Genomic DNA, 14,215 nt, shown 5'->3' with positions numbered 1-14,215 from the left:
CTGAGCCTGCTCCCTTCTGCTCCCAGAGAGATGAGAATGCAAGAGAGGGAGGGAAAAGCATCAGTGATTTTCCAAGGCATGCTGGCTTTTGATGAAAACTGTACCGCATATTCAGGAAGAGAGAGAGGAGGTAATCAAATCTGGTTATCTCAAAATCATTATGACTGGGTAGATTTTGGAGCCGGAGTTATTTGTTGGAATCCACCCCTCCAGCCCTCGCGTTTGAAATAGAACAGATGTGCAACATAACAGGAAAAAAATCCAGCTCTATTGTGACAAATTCTTAACCAATTTTTTTGGAAAGATTTAAAATAACAGTTTCTGTTGCGTAGGCTGTGATCCTGTTGACGTCTGTGTTCAGTAGCCCAGCACTTTCATATACATAAAACGAGAGGTATTTTTGGTGGAAGGAAGCACTGTCAGTGTATCCGATTGGTAAAATAACTTAAAAATCACATTTCAACAGTAACTTCCAACTGCCCTAGAGCACGAGTTAATGAGATCACATGGAAACATACTGCAAACCAGGAAACATATTTTATACAAGACCAAAACAGTGGAAAAAAATGTTAAATACACAACATAGTGGGGCTTCGTTCTGTGCACTTCACCTTTCTTGTTTGTGTTAGTGCACAGGCACACCGGGTGCCTCCTGACGGACCGCGGCACAGCGCCTACAGCCGCTTGCTGCAACGGAAAGATAAAAACCTGTTTGGTCAAACTGTCCTACTCCTGCCCTTGAAGTTGTCGGCAAAGAGCTGCCCCGGACACAACAGCCAAGGGCCGGCCTCTCTGTTGAACGTGGGCTACTTGGCACTACAGTGGGTGAACATAAAAGGCTTTTTCTAAGTAAATGGGAAGGCTCTGAAGGATTTACCTGGTGTTAGAAGTCTCCACCCCAGCTCTGAAAGGCAGTGAGTGCCTAACTCTGGGTGGTCAGACCCAAAGGGGTTGTTGCGTTTCCCAGTGCTAAATTGAGCCAGGGTCTTGAAAGGAGCTTGGCAATGCAGAGGAGAAGGAGAACGATGAGGAAGGTGAGTGTGCTGTAACACAAAGAGCCATGCACCATTCCACCACAGTTTCGGGAGACAGCACATGGCAGAGAGGTGCTGGCTAAAGAAAGGTGAGACTGACAAGGTTGAGAACCAGGGAATGCATTGCTAATTGAAACATTTCAGCTACATTCTCACTGCTTTCATTTTGAGAAAGGCAGCTTCACTGTCAAGAGCAAGAAGCCAGGCGTGCTTGGGGAAGAGGAGAAAAAGGGGAGACCATCAAAACCAGGGACTGGGAACAGCCTACTAACCCTTGGAAAGCTGAACTATTTTCCTGAACCACATGCTTCTACATATTACAGCTTCCAGAAGACTCCAAAATAAAGTGTATACTGAGACAGAAAGAGAATGCAATGAATGTAACTCAGATTTTGGCTATTCCGTGCTGCTTCCTACCCAGAGCCCTTTTGTGATAAATAAATTTGATGAACAGATTGAACCACTATCCGCTGAAAAATTAGGTTTTCTTCTTTAAACAGAAGTAGTGGGAAAGATGGAAAAAACCAGAAAACCACTGTCCTGAAGAGACAGAAAAAGATTGATAGACAGCCTCCGGATGAGCTGAAATAATTTCAGACAAGCTGAAATAATTCACAAAAGAACCATATTCTTACTTAACTTGTATTCACTGTGCATAAAGCATAAATGTAAAAGGCCCTGCAACAGTCACCATAATGAGACCATATCCTTGTCCTACCATATAAAAATACTGAGACTTAATAAACTTTAAGTAAAGCCACAGGTTTCATGGCCCCCAATTGGCCCGCTGCCTGAGCTTCTGAACGTCCCATTTCCAGACTGCCCAGTCTAGGGCTCATCCCCTGGGAAGTGGATAACTGGTTACAACCTATGCATAGCCAGCTCCTAGAACAGCCTCTTTTACCCTTCAAGGCTTTACTTGTGGTCACACCACACCAACAACAGAGGCAGTGTCACAAGACACAGTTAAGTGGAGTGAGTGGATGGGCAGATTTGGGAGGAAGCAGAGACAGAAAAGGGAAGGAGGAAACAAAAGCATGCAGTAAAGATACTATTGGGATTGCCCTGAGTTGGGGTTCCTTACCTCATGTAGGATGTTGGAGACAGAGGCTTTGGTTTGGCCCACTGGTAGGGATGCTGTGGCACAGACAGGTACTGCTCGCAGAAGTTTCCCTTCCTGATGTGCTGAAAGCTGGAGAAGTCTTCTGGTGACAAATCAGCAGTTGGCGACATGGTCCCATGATCCTCGCCAGCTGGTTCAGTTTTGAGAGTCATGGATGGGGTGTGATCAATGGCGGTCTTCCTCGACTTGATGGGAATCCCATCATTCATATCGATGGTGCTGTCAGTGGTGAGGGCATTGATGGCAGCGACAATGGCGGAGCTGGTGTACTGGTTTGTGTTTCCCAGCCAAGTGTCATCCGTGACACTCACCCGCGGTGAGTTTTGCGGAGAAGGAGTGGGGGAGTGGTGTGGGGAATAGGAGGTCTGCCGGCCATTAAGGCTGTACTTCCTCTTGTTGCAGGGAGACGGAGGCCTGGAGTTGCGAGCCCCCAGCCAGTTCTCCTCTGTGATGCTCGTTCTAGGAGATGTTGATGGAGAGTGCCTTGGGGAACTGAGCAAAGTACAGGCCACCATGCTGCGTTGGTAGCCCTCCTCTGCGTCGGTGGTCTTTGGAGAGACACACGGGGATTGCCACGGAGAGGTCTGAGGTGAAGTGTATGGATACGAGTAGTTAGACTCATAGGAAGACGCTTCAGAGTTGCAGCTTCTGGAAGACAAGCTACTTGCTGGACTGAGGCACGACGGGTCTCTGTATGCCTCGATGTTTGGCAAGTTCAAAGTGGCAGTGGAAGGTGACCGCTTGGTGTTAGGGATGGCCTCCTCCACCTCATCGTGGAAAAACTGGTTATTGTTATGATGCAATCCCATGTAAGACGTGATCTCAATTCTGGGGCTCTCCAGTGCTGGAGCTCCATTAGGTCTCATGTTTGGTGGCAGGTAGTATTCGGAGGCCGCGCTGTCAATGTGTCCTCCATATCCAGAGGGATGGTTTGCCGATGGGACAACTGAAATGACGGGATTTGATGTCTGCAGGCCATGACATGGAGTTGACAATGAGGAATGTGCCACATTTAGAGGCAAGCCAGCACTTACATTTGAAGATGCATAATTATAGTGTTCTGGAAGAAACAAACAAACAACGAAGAATGACATGAGGTGCTGCACAAATAATACTCACTTAGTAACATACCCAGCTGAAATGGAGGGACATGGCACAACACACAAAAGCACAGCTCTCCTTAACAACCCAGCCCACAGGTGTGCCATGCGGGGGGAGAGGCTGCAGACTAGCATCCTTGAAAATGCCACTAACTGAACAGCACAAGACAAGATATCTTGGGATGGAGGATGTACACAGAGTTGGTCTTGAGTACATGCTTCTTAGGTGAACCTTCAGAGCAAAAAATTGCGTCTTCAAACAACACTGTTTCAGGATTCCAGGAGACTGCAGCACTCAGAGATGCAACTAAAGAGATGTGTTTTTACATAAGTGAGCCTAATTCCCTCCCTGAAAAGTTGGAATACACAAAAAACACTGGACAAAAAAAAAAGTGGAGGCAGACTAACGCAAAGAACAAGATCAATTGCATTCTGTTAAAAAAATTATACACAACTGAAATTTCCATTACAGCAAGTTTCCAACTGGTTCCAGTTAACTAGGATTTTGGAAAAAGATGGATCTATTGACCTGCTCTGGTTTCTGGGACCACTTATCCTCCAGCCCAACTGGCAGAGGCCAGGTGAAGGATAAACATGGATGTCTCACTACTCAGCAACAGCTGAAATTCCACTGAAATTGCTGGTTATTGCGCATACCACATCAAGCGCTGCCAGCAGCGTGCTCTGGGACAGCTCTCCAACCATTTAACAGTGCCGGGTGTACACAAGCAAGAGCAGAGTTGCACAGCCACTGTGGAAAACCTGGAAGGTAACAGATCACTTCACAGCCTTGTGCCAATGGGCTCCCTGACTGAGCGCAGGGAACAACGTGCCCTTCACATGCCTCCATCCCTGCTGCACTACAGGAGCCAGCGTCTCAAAGCTGGTCCACACGGGATCATCTCTGCCTCGCCTCACTGTCTGCCTGCTGAAGGGACTCCTTCAGCTCTGCTCCCCCGTTCCAGGGATGCATATGTGACTCTTTTTGCCAGCCAGAGATATCAGTGGACTGCCCATGGGGGAGATGGGCAGCCCTCAACCAAGGACAACATGGCCCTGGTGCTCTGAGCTGTGGTGGGATGAGGAATCACCATCTCTAGTCTTTCCAAAATAGGGAGGCTCTGTGTCACCAGGACACATGAGCCAGACATGCAAGCCCTTATGCCAGTATCTCTTACTTTACTGGGAAAAGAGAGCAAAACCTTTGTATCAGGGACAATGACCACTGAACTCTGAGTCTGGGTACAGGTTCTTCTCAGCAGTCTGGAAATGCACCCAGCTCCAGCCCCAAGATGCACCCAGCTCCAGCCCCAAGATGTGCTTGCAGTGCATCAGCCTTCCCCAAGGTTTATTATGGCAACAGCATCACTTTTCTGCAGGACAGAGGGAAACGCTACATCCCCTGTGGCCACAGCCAGTCCACATGGGAAACCTGTCCCTTTCCATCCCAGGAGGCAAGATCCCTTGGCAGTCACCTTGCGCACCTTCCCTCGGATGATATGGAAAAGCTGTATTAATTACTGCAGCTGCTACTCCCGAGGCGACCAGGGAGCTCTGCAAATGCAAACGAGCCTCTGAGCTGGTAACCAGCACAGCCAGCTATTCTCTTTCTCTTGTTTATCAGCTCAGCCCTCTCTGGTGTCATCCACCTGTGATCCCATGCTCACCTTTCTCATTGGCAACAACTCCAAGGCAAACGGTACTTAGGAAAAATTAATGTGCCGTGGCAGCTTCACAGCAGCTCCAGCTGATGTATGTCATGGCAGGTAACGGTCAGGAATGATGAGCAACAACACCTTTTGAACTCGCTCTCTAGTCTGCCCTCAGATACTGGCCATTTGCTGAGGAAGGGTCACTAAATTACACTGCAGTGTGCCACAAATAACACTGGATTATTCAAAACATTGCTGCAGCTTCACGCTCTATTCAAACAACCAGGCAGGCAGGAAATACAGCAAAAGAGGTGCTACTTGACAAAATCCAACTGCATTGGTCACATGGAGGTGTAGATCTGCCTGGGGGATCAGAATCCCCTCCTTCCAAAATCAGTTCCCTTTTGTTGCTGCCCTGCCACTTGGCCGTACCACCTGGTGTCACTACAACCACCACCACTCCCCTCCTGCCCTTCGTACAACAGTGGTAAGACCTTATCTGTTTCAGAAATTAGCTCAGAGAAAGGGTCTACAGTAGCGCCTTCAGGGCAGCTTCAGCCCCTTCACTGCTTCTTCCAGCTCCAGAAGAAGGTGATGTCCATGGCGCCACACTGCTGCTGGGACACTGGCTATGCTCTTCTTCCACATACTCTTCCACAGCCTCCTGGTCTGGCATATAGCTGGAAGGCACTGGTGACATAGCACAGCTGGGAATCGCTTTCCAGCCAGTCCCCACCATGCAGCCAGACAGCCCAGGCAGGGGACCAGGGGCTCAGTAGGCTGCCGCAGCTCTGCACCCACCAAGCGGGCTTTGCCTCTGCTGACTGCAAAATCAGTGCTTTTAGATCTTGTATTAAAAATAAATAAGTAAACAAACAAAATAACAGGGGTAAGTACTGTGAGCCCAGCAGTTCACTTAAATTCTAATGCATGACTAGGGTGAAATTCAAACACTGCAGTCTGCTGGAGATCTGCAGCCCAGGCTGAATAGGCAATATAAAGCTCAGATGAGCCTTTGGAATCCAGTTAAAAACAAATTATTAAAAGACAGGCTCAAGTGCTATGAGCAACAAGTTCCCTAATCCACATGGCAAGGAATAGCCACTTTTAGAACTATTATGCATTTTTTTAAAGCCAACTTTTAAAGGGCCAAGAAAAATCACATCATACAACTCATACAATAGTACTCAAAATAGAAAGATGCAAGATCCAAAGCCCTCCAAGCATATTTAGGTATCCTAAAACTACAGGCAGCATGTAGAAAATATGTCCACCAAATATAAAAGCCTCAAAGCCAGAACTAGGAACAGGATAGAGCCCTTGGTTTGTGAGCTAAAAACCACCAGCTACAATTTCTCAAAAAGCTCATTCTCCAAAACTTCCATATTTACAAAATTCATCAAACACACATCCATAGCCGGCATTTATAACATGCTGATGTTTTCCTCACCAGGGTGAATGAGACAGGCAGAAATAAAATGCTGCATCACGTAATGCAGCTGTGTAGGATATTTTGACAGTCCTGACGGGGATGAAAGGCAGGTAATGCTTTGCCATGGCATCACTGTTATGACTGTGATTCACAGAGGCATCCAGGACCAGTGTACTGACTACCAAGACACTTTTAATAGTGTATTCTAAAATCCTGAGCCAAACCCCAGTATCAGATAGATCAGCAGGTTTGTAACAGTTCCAACAAATCCACACTTAAGTACAACTAGGACAAGAAATTGGACCCTTTTGAGTTGTGAGCACACCTCCATATATTACATTTCCCTTTGTAGCAGTTAAAAAACTCCTTTTTTCCTCTAGTTAATTTCACAGCAAGCAAGCTTTATTCCTTTCATTAATGGGCTGATCCTGCAAGGCACTGGGCACCACCGTTTTATATTTACTTTAAATAGGAATGCTGAACACCTGCAGTCTGTAGGGTCTTCAGAGAAGATGAGGGCTGTCTTACATTGCTCAAGATGAAGCCACATCTATGCCTGTGTTTAAATTCATGCTCTCAAAATTGCGTAATAGAGTTAGGTACTTTTCTCAGACTAGGACTTTGACACTTACTTTGCTTAGGCCCCTCCACTTTAGACACTTAGGTGTCTAATCACAAGCTTTAATCTGGAAAGCTTGGTGTGAAACTCTTGAAACTGCCTTCTTCTGAAAATTAGAAGCTCATAACAACTATTTGGACACTGACATTGTGCCAGAGAGGTGGGCAACTGGGAAGAGCTAGGAAGGTGCAAACACCTTCACTCATATCCTGGCAGGTTGCATTAGGCAGGCAAGGATTTGGAAACCTGCTAGAATTTACAGGCAAAAAGATAAGGCACATAGCAAACAGCCCTACTCTGAGGCAGCGTTAAGTCATCCACTTGTACACGACCTCTTTACGGTGACCCGCTATCACCGACAGCGCAACGAGTTAACCACGCACCAGGAAGCGGCAACCTCCTCTCTTCCGCCAGTTCCAGGCTTGTTCGCCTCATTTCCACCTCAAGTATTGCTAAAAGTCATAAAACAGACAGCCGGACCGAGTCACCAGAGTTGGGAACAGTTGTGACCCGTGACAAATTCACGCCCGTTATTTTTATTTGCAGATGACCTTCAAGCTAAACCCTGAGCCTATGCCCGGCTCACGGGGAGATGGGGAAAGGGGGCTGAAGTTTTCAGCGGGGCAACCTCTGTCACGGGCAAGACACAAAGACAGCGGGGAAAGCCGTGCGAGCGGCCAGCGAGGGGGTCCGCACATCTCAAACAACTCCAGACTTCTAAAAACTCTGCACCGGCGGCCTCCCGGGTCGTCTCCCCTTGCGCCTGGTTCAGCTGCTGCCAGGACCGCGCCAGATGAGCGCCGGCCGCCCGGGCAGGACTCTATCCCGGTCACCGCGGCCCCGCTCGCAGCTTCCCGGCGCGGCTCTGGCGACAAGCGCCACCCGAGGCCGGGCCGACCTGTCCGGACGGGACTGCCGGCTCCCCCGCCCCGCTCCCCGCGAGGGGAGGTAGCCTTTCCCCCTCCCGAACGGCGCAGCGCAAGGAGCGCGCCCCGCAGCATCCCGCCGCCAGCACCCCCGGAGGTGCCCCGGCCGCCCCGCCGCGACCCACCTCCACCCTCATCGCTGTGCTTGAACTCGAAGAGGAAATCGAAGTCAAACTCCTGCTCGGCCTCCACGCCCGTCATGGCTCCCGCCGCGACCCCCGCCACGCTCCGGCACCCTGGCAGCGGCGGTGGCGCAGCCCCGGCCCGCCCCGTCGGGCTCGCCTCGTCACGCCCGGACACCTGCTGCCGGCGGGCCGGGCTGCGCGGAGCCCCGGCGCGGCGTGGGACGTCGGCCCCTGCTGCGCTCGGTAACGTGACCTCGGCCCCGACGGGCGGCCTGTCTCGCTGCCGCCGCCGCTGCCGCCGCCTCCGATCCGCCCTCCCGCCCGCTGTTGATGTTTCCGGGTCGATGCAAACAACCGCGGTGCCCGGCCTCCCCCGTACCTCCCGCCGGGGCTCTGCCCCTGCAGCGCAGCTCGTGCACCGCGGGCAGCCCTCGCCCCAGCAGGGGAACCCGGCAGCGGGGGAGACCCCAGACCGCCGAGGGCTCGCCGTGGGCGGGATGGGGAGCCCGGGGGTGGGCGGGGAGCAGGACTTCACCTGCTCCCGACCGGCGGTAACGGCGGGGGGCCGGAGCGGCTCTTTCCGCGCTCCGGCGGGAGGGAAGTGGGGAGAGAGGGCTACTCAGCCCATTCAGGGGCGACACCGGCGTGTCCCCTCTTCGCTGAGGGCTGGTAAGGTTTCTTACGTGGGTGCCCACCACGCCGCGTCTGTGAGGCAGGAGGCTCCGCTTTCATTTATTTATTATTTATTTCACTTAGTCGCAGCACCCACTAGTGCCAGATGCTATAAAAAGCGCAGTAAAGCGGGGCTCGGAACGCTGCCGGCCGCCTCCGTGTGCCGGGGAGGGAAAGGTCCTCTCCGGGCCGCCGCCACACACCGGGAGGGCGCCTGCAAAGGGCTCCGGTGGCGGTGTGGGCACGGTTCTGCCCGGCCTGACCCTCTTTCCGGTCGTACAGGATAAAATTAGGGAAAAAGCAAATTAAGCCTTTCTTTATATTTCGAGGTGCTTTCCAGTCATGTTACACCGGCCGGTCTAAAGGTCCCCGCCAGGCAAAGGAGCACCCGCCCCAGCAGCTCGGCTCGGCTCCTGAGTTGCCGAAGCTTCAGGCCAGATTTCAAAAGGAACAGTTTTTTTTAAGCAGTTATGGAAATAGTATTCTGTTATAAACTCAGGGAATACCATTTTCCAGGCTTGCGATTGAAATCTCCATCAGAAAGTGCCAGGAAAACACAATTTTTTTCCATCTGAGCCCATTATACTTTTCTCCCTCCTCGCCGGGACGAGCCTCGCTGCAGGCTGGGCTCTCGCAGGAGCCGAGCTGGGCTTTGCCCCGGAGGGCCCATGAGTGCCGAAGTGCCGGGCTTGAGTCACCCGAGTGTGCTAAAGGCCTTGGCTACAGGGGAACCCCTCCCCCTGCGCCTGCCCCGACCGTGCTCGCCCCGGGATGCCGGAGCAGGCCACGGGCGGCCCGCCCCGGCTGGGGAGAGTCGCCGCGCCGCAGGGACGAGCGTCCCGCTTCACTCGTGCACGTCCCCCAGCCCTTGCCCCAGCGGTGGGTACGGATGTGCTCCCGCCCCTTTGCCCAGGGCCTACAGGCGGGACAGCCACCTCGCCCCAGCCACCACCAGTGTCACCCCCCTGCCGCCGCTCTGCCCATCTCTGCTCCGGCGGGGAGGCGAGGAGAAGCTCCCAAGTACCTGCTGCCCTCGATCCTTCGCCTCTCCCGCATGTGGTACCTGCAAGGTGGGTAAACTGTCCCACACTATTTACGGACGGCTTGATTTGCCACTGACATCAATATTAGTGCTGTCAATGAAATATTTCGATTGGCACCCTTCCCTTGGAGAAATAGGAAAGATGTGTCATGGAAAGGTTAGAAACGAAGTGATATCCCATGTGGGGCCAGAGTAACAGTGACCCTCCCGTTAATAGCCCAGTTTGAAACAGTATCATTAAACGGAGGAAAAGGGAAGGAGCGATGGGGAGGGCGGTACACCCCGCAAGGCCATTTCCGTGTCACCAGCCACCCTTGCACGACCCACGGACCGATCCACCAGCTCAGCCGCTGCCCACCCAGCCTCTCCTTGGAGTTAACTGGAGTTGTTCTAACTCCATAAAGCAGGTTCAACAGGGGATGCATCAGACAGTCTGCTCCAGCTGCAGCCCCCCAGGCTGAAGGGGAATTTAACTTGTCCATGGCATTAAACCTGGTATAACCACTGGCATTTTCAAAGGTAAAGGACTCCACACCTCGCTACCACACAAAGAAAAAAGCGAGGTCCTCCCACTGGGACTCTTTGCGAATTTCTTCCCAGACTAAGCAAGAAATAAAGTATTTTCTTTGACTGTCGTAGTTTGGCAATCAAGTGGCACCTTAATTTGCAGGCAGCAATCCTGACACGCAGGGCTCCCCTACGTGTTTCCTGGATTGGGTCACGCTTTCTGGCTGGACTTATTTTCTTAATCCCTTACAAAATACACTACCATGGAAGAGAACTATCGACGAGGGTTGGTGCATTTTAACATAGGTATCAGAAATGCCACAGAAATAAAGAGGGGGGATTTTTTTTTCCCTTTACAAGAAGCTGCAGAACGCTTTCTGTGTCAGCTGCCTCTGGATGTAGTTTTTACAAGTGGGTGTATTCAGTGCCCTTGGAGCCCAGGGCATTGGAAGCGCCGTGCGTGCAGCCCACGGATGTCCGAGCGTGCGACTGGCATGCCAGCCACTTCTATTAAATACAGTGTAATTAGCTTCCATCCTTTCCATCCTAAAAGGCTCTCCATGCTTCACAAGCGGAGCCACAGTCAGAGCTCCGCTTGTAGCTTTTGCCCTGGCAGAATCTCGTCAACTGCAATGAACTCCTGGGGTGAAAATAGCTATGTAAAAATAAAAATAAATTAAAAAAAAATTTTTAAAAGACATGGGTCTTGAGCTCCCTTCCAGGTTTCCGGGGAAAAGCCCGGGGAATGGAGTCCCGTTGTCCCACGCTGCGGAATGAACGCGGTGGACATAGATGAGCCTCCCGCTTCGCTTCCTCACAACTTTCTCTGGCCGGGACGTGCGGGCTCGTTGCGCCCTGCTCGAGCCTCAGCAGCAGCCTCTGCAACGCGGCGGCACCACCGGACAGGGAGGAAACTTGGGAGCCGGGGACCAGCCGGGAGGGGAGGAGGGAGCACGGGACAGGGCAGCCGCCGAGCCCGCAGCGGGGAGCCGGGAGCTGCCCCGCACCTGCCGCGGCGCGGAGGAGATGCCCGGCGGGGATGCCCCCGGGGTCCCGCTGCCGGGGCCGAAAGGCGCCGTAAGGAGCGACGCGGTGCGAAAGTTTCGGCGATAGGCAGAGCGGTGCTGGATAGCGATGCTCCGGGGGAAGAACAGCGTCCCGATTGGCAAGACGGGAGGGTGAAGTCGATCCCCTCACCAGCCAGACGCTACCCCTGGCAGGGCCAAGTTCAGCCCAGAGGAGCTGCGCGCGTCCCGAGCCCCGCGCCCACCATCTGTCTCTCTAGAAACTTTGCCTCTGTGTTTTCAGGGCACTTTTCGCAGCAGGGGCAGAGAATGAAGCCGCGATTCAGAGCTGGGATAGCGGGGCAAGCGCTTCCCCGTAGACGGGCCGGCGGCGGCAGGGCGCCCGCCCGGGGGGGCGCGGGGTACGCGGAGCGGCAGAGCCCCGCAGCCCGGCCGCGGCGTGCCCGCCTGTCTCCGTGTGCCGGGAGCGCCGGTACAGCGCCTGGCACTGCCCGGGACTCCTTCCTTTTCCCAGGAGCGTGCGTTGGCTGCAGTGGTGGGCTGTTTACTGACCTCCCCTAGATCAAACCCCAGGATGGGGAGGGAATCCCCAAGCGTGTCCCACTGACCGGATCCCAGACGCCCTCGCCGGGAGCGGGCCCGGGCCCAGGGCCGGCGGGAAGCGGCCGGGAGCAGCGGCGCGGCCGCGGCGGCGCCGTGCGAGAGGCGAAAGAGACACCTATTGGCAAGCGGCCGCCGGCGAACCTCTGGGCCGCCGCGAGGAAACACCGGGGGACACCGCTGCCCGCCCGCCCGCCCTCCGCCCCCCGCAGCGCCGCCAGTTACCTTCCTCCGCCGCCTTCATGGTGCTGCCGAGCGGGCGGGCGCCGTCCTGCGGGGCCGCCGCCGGCCTCTCTCTCCCGCTGGATGGGTCCCGCGACGGCGGCGCGGCGGCGGCCGGCGGGGCAGCGCTTGGCATCCACCCGGCGGGGCGGCGGAGCCCGGAGCCGCGCCCTGGGCCACTGCCGGCCCCTCGTCGCCTGTCCCGCCTGTCCCGCGCCCCCCCCGCCCGCCTTCACGACCCGGTGACCGGGGCCGCGCCGCCCCCGGCGTGGTAGCCGCGCCCGCGGAGGCACAGGAGCTCGCCGCCGCCGCCCCCCCGGGGACGGGGCATGGAGAGGAGGGCGGGTGTGCGTGGGGACTTCGGAAGCACTGCCCGCGCTGAGGCGACGGGACGGGGCGGCAGGCGCTGCCGCCCGCGGAGACCCGCAGGAGGGGGACGGGGGCAGTGAGTGTGCGGAGCGGGGAAGTCTCGCTCTGACGCAGGGCTGCGCGCCCGGCGCCGCCTTTTTAAAGCTGGAAAACACCCCCCCACCTCCCTTCCCCTCCCGGCCCCTCTCCCCGCCCCGGCCCCGTGATGTCAGCCGGGCCCCGGCCTCGCCGCCGGCGGGCGGCCAGCGGGAGGCGGGCACCGGCGGGCACCGACGGGCCCCGGCCGCCCGCCCCTCCGCGGGGCACGGCGCCCGCCCGGCCCCGGCCCCGGCCCCGCCGCCACCGCCCGCGGGGTCCCCTCAGCCTGCGGGAGCCGGGTGCCCTCCTGCGGGAGAACGGGCGGCGCGCCGGGGTCGCAAAGTGAAGGTGGGGAAAGAAGGGAGACCAGGGAGCGAAAGAGGCAGGCAGAGAGAGGGGGGAAAAAAAAGAAAAAAAGGCGAGGCAGCCTCGCATGCTGAAATCATTATGTAAAAAATCGCAGGCTTCCCCCGCTGTGGAAATTTGGAAAAGAGCATCAACTGGCAGGCGAGAGAAAGGAAAATCCCATTCTGCTAAATTACTAACAGACCCACGGACTCGGTTTCAGTCTCTCCAGATTTATTATTATTATTTCTTATTATTCTGTAAATATCTCAGCAACACAGTTGTGTCTCATCACTTCGTAGTGGGGAGAAGGAGATTTCCATCCCATAGCGACTCTTCCTCCCACCTCCCATCTCAGGGATGCCCCGTCCCGGCCCCCGACGCGGCCGTGATACCCGGGCCGCGCCGCCCCCGCTCCAGCTCCGCTCCTCTCGCCCCCCGCTCCCGCTCCGTCCTCCCTCTGCCCCCACAGCTGGCAGGAGGGGACCAAACTGCTGGAATGGGACGACGGCGTGCGGGGAGTTAGGGTGGTTTTGAGCATATCTGGTGTGCGAAGAAAAAAAAAAGAATCATAAATCTAGTGCTTGACACCCATGTGTGGTTGGGAATAAACCCGGTATAAAGGAAATCCTATCTGCTTCTGGGGAAGGGGAGCCCGCGGCCGGTCCTTCGGGGCGAGCTCCTCCACTTAACAGCGGTGGAAGACGGTGCCCACCAAGGAGAGCGCCCGGCGAGGAGCGCAGCACCCTCCACCGACCTCGGCCGTTCCGTCGGGCGGGGAAACTCCAAAACCTAAACCAAAAGGGCGACACTTTTCTTTCAATGAAAACTGAATGGGAAAGCAGAGGGGGAAAGCCCTCACACCCCACGGCTCCTCTCCCGGCCTCCCGCCTCCCCAGGCACCCGGCGCGGCCCGCCCGGACGTGGCGCACGCTGAGCAGCGCGACCCCAGGTCGCCGCCAGGGGGCGCCGCGGGGAGGGCGCGGGGCGGCGCTGACGGAGCGCCCCCCTCCGCCCCCGCGACGGGGCGGCCCCGGGGCGGTGCTCGGGGGGGCCGCGGTGCTCCGGGCCCACCGGGGCGGCTGCCGGGGCTGCCGGGCGGGGGGGAGATCCCGGCTGCTTCCCGGGAGGCTGGGGCGGGGGCGGGCGAGAGCCGCGCTGCTCTCGGCGGGACTCTCCTTTCCTGCCGCCCCCCTCTGCTCCCCGCCGAAATGACGGAATCCCCCGTCTGTTTCCTCCTGTTTAATGCCGTTGCCCGGACCACCGTGGCGCCGCTCCAAGGCCCCGCCAGCCGGCGCGGGCAGCCGGCGGCGGCGGCGCAGCGCGGGCCCCGCTGCCGCCCCC

The 14,215-nt window shown here is 55.8% G+C and overlaps 1 protein-coding gene across 6 annotated transcripts in view; it reads right to left on the bottom strand.

Moving 5' to 3' along the window:
• Window positions 1-12,230, bottom strand: part of NFATC1 (nuclear factor of activated T cells 1) — a 110,638-nt gene extending 98,408 nt beyond the window's left edge. For 5 of the 6 annotated variants that reach the window (XM_039549341.1, XM_039549343.1, XM_039549345.1 and 2 more), the window contains exons 1-2: window positions 12,083-12,230; window positions 2,119-3,217 (exon numbers count right to left, since the gene is read on the bottom strand). In XM_039549341.1, the coding sequence (XP_039405275.1) occupies window positions 2,119-3,217; window positions 12,083-12,215 (1,232 nt within the window). In that variant the 5' untranslated portion in view covers window positions 12,216-12,230. Of the gene's footprint in view, window positions 1-2,118; window positions 3,218-8,011; window positions 8,135-12,082 lie in introns of those variants that run through there. The other variant, XM_039549342.1, reaches the window with a different exon arrangement.
• Between the last annotated feature and the right edge of the window lie 1,985 nt (window positions 12,231-14,215).

Source organism: Corvus cornix, chromosome 2 (genome assembly GCF_000738735.6).
Source record: "Corvus cornix cornix isolate S_Up_H32 chromosome 2, ASM73873v5, whole genome shotgun sequence".
NCBI lineage: Eukaryota > Metazoa > Chordata > Aves > Passeriformes > Corvidae > Corvus > Corvus cornix.
The sequence above is the reverse complement of the archived record's forward strand: the minus strand, read 5'-3'. Positions and strand labels throughout refer to the sequence as shown.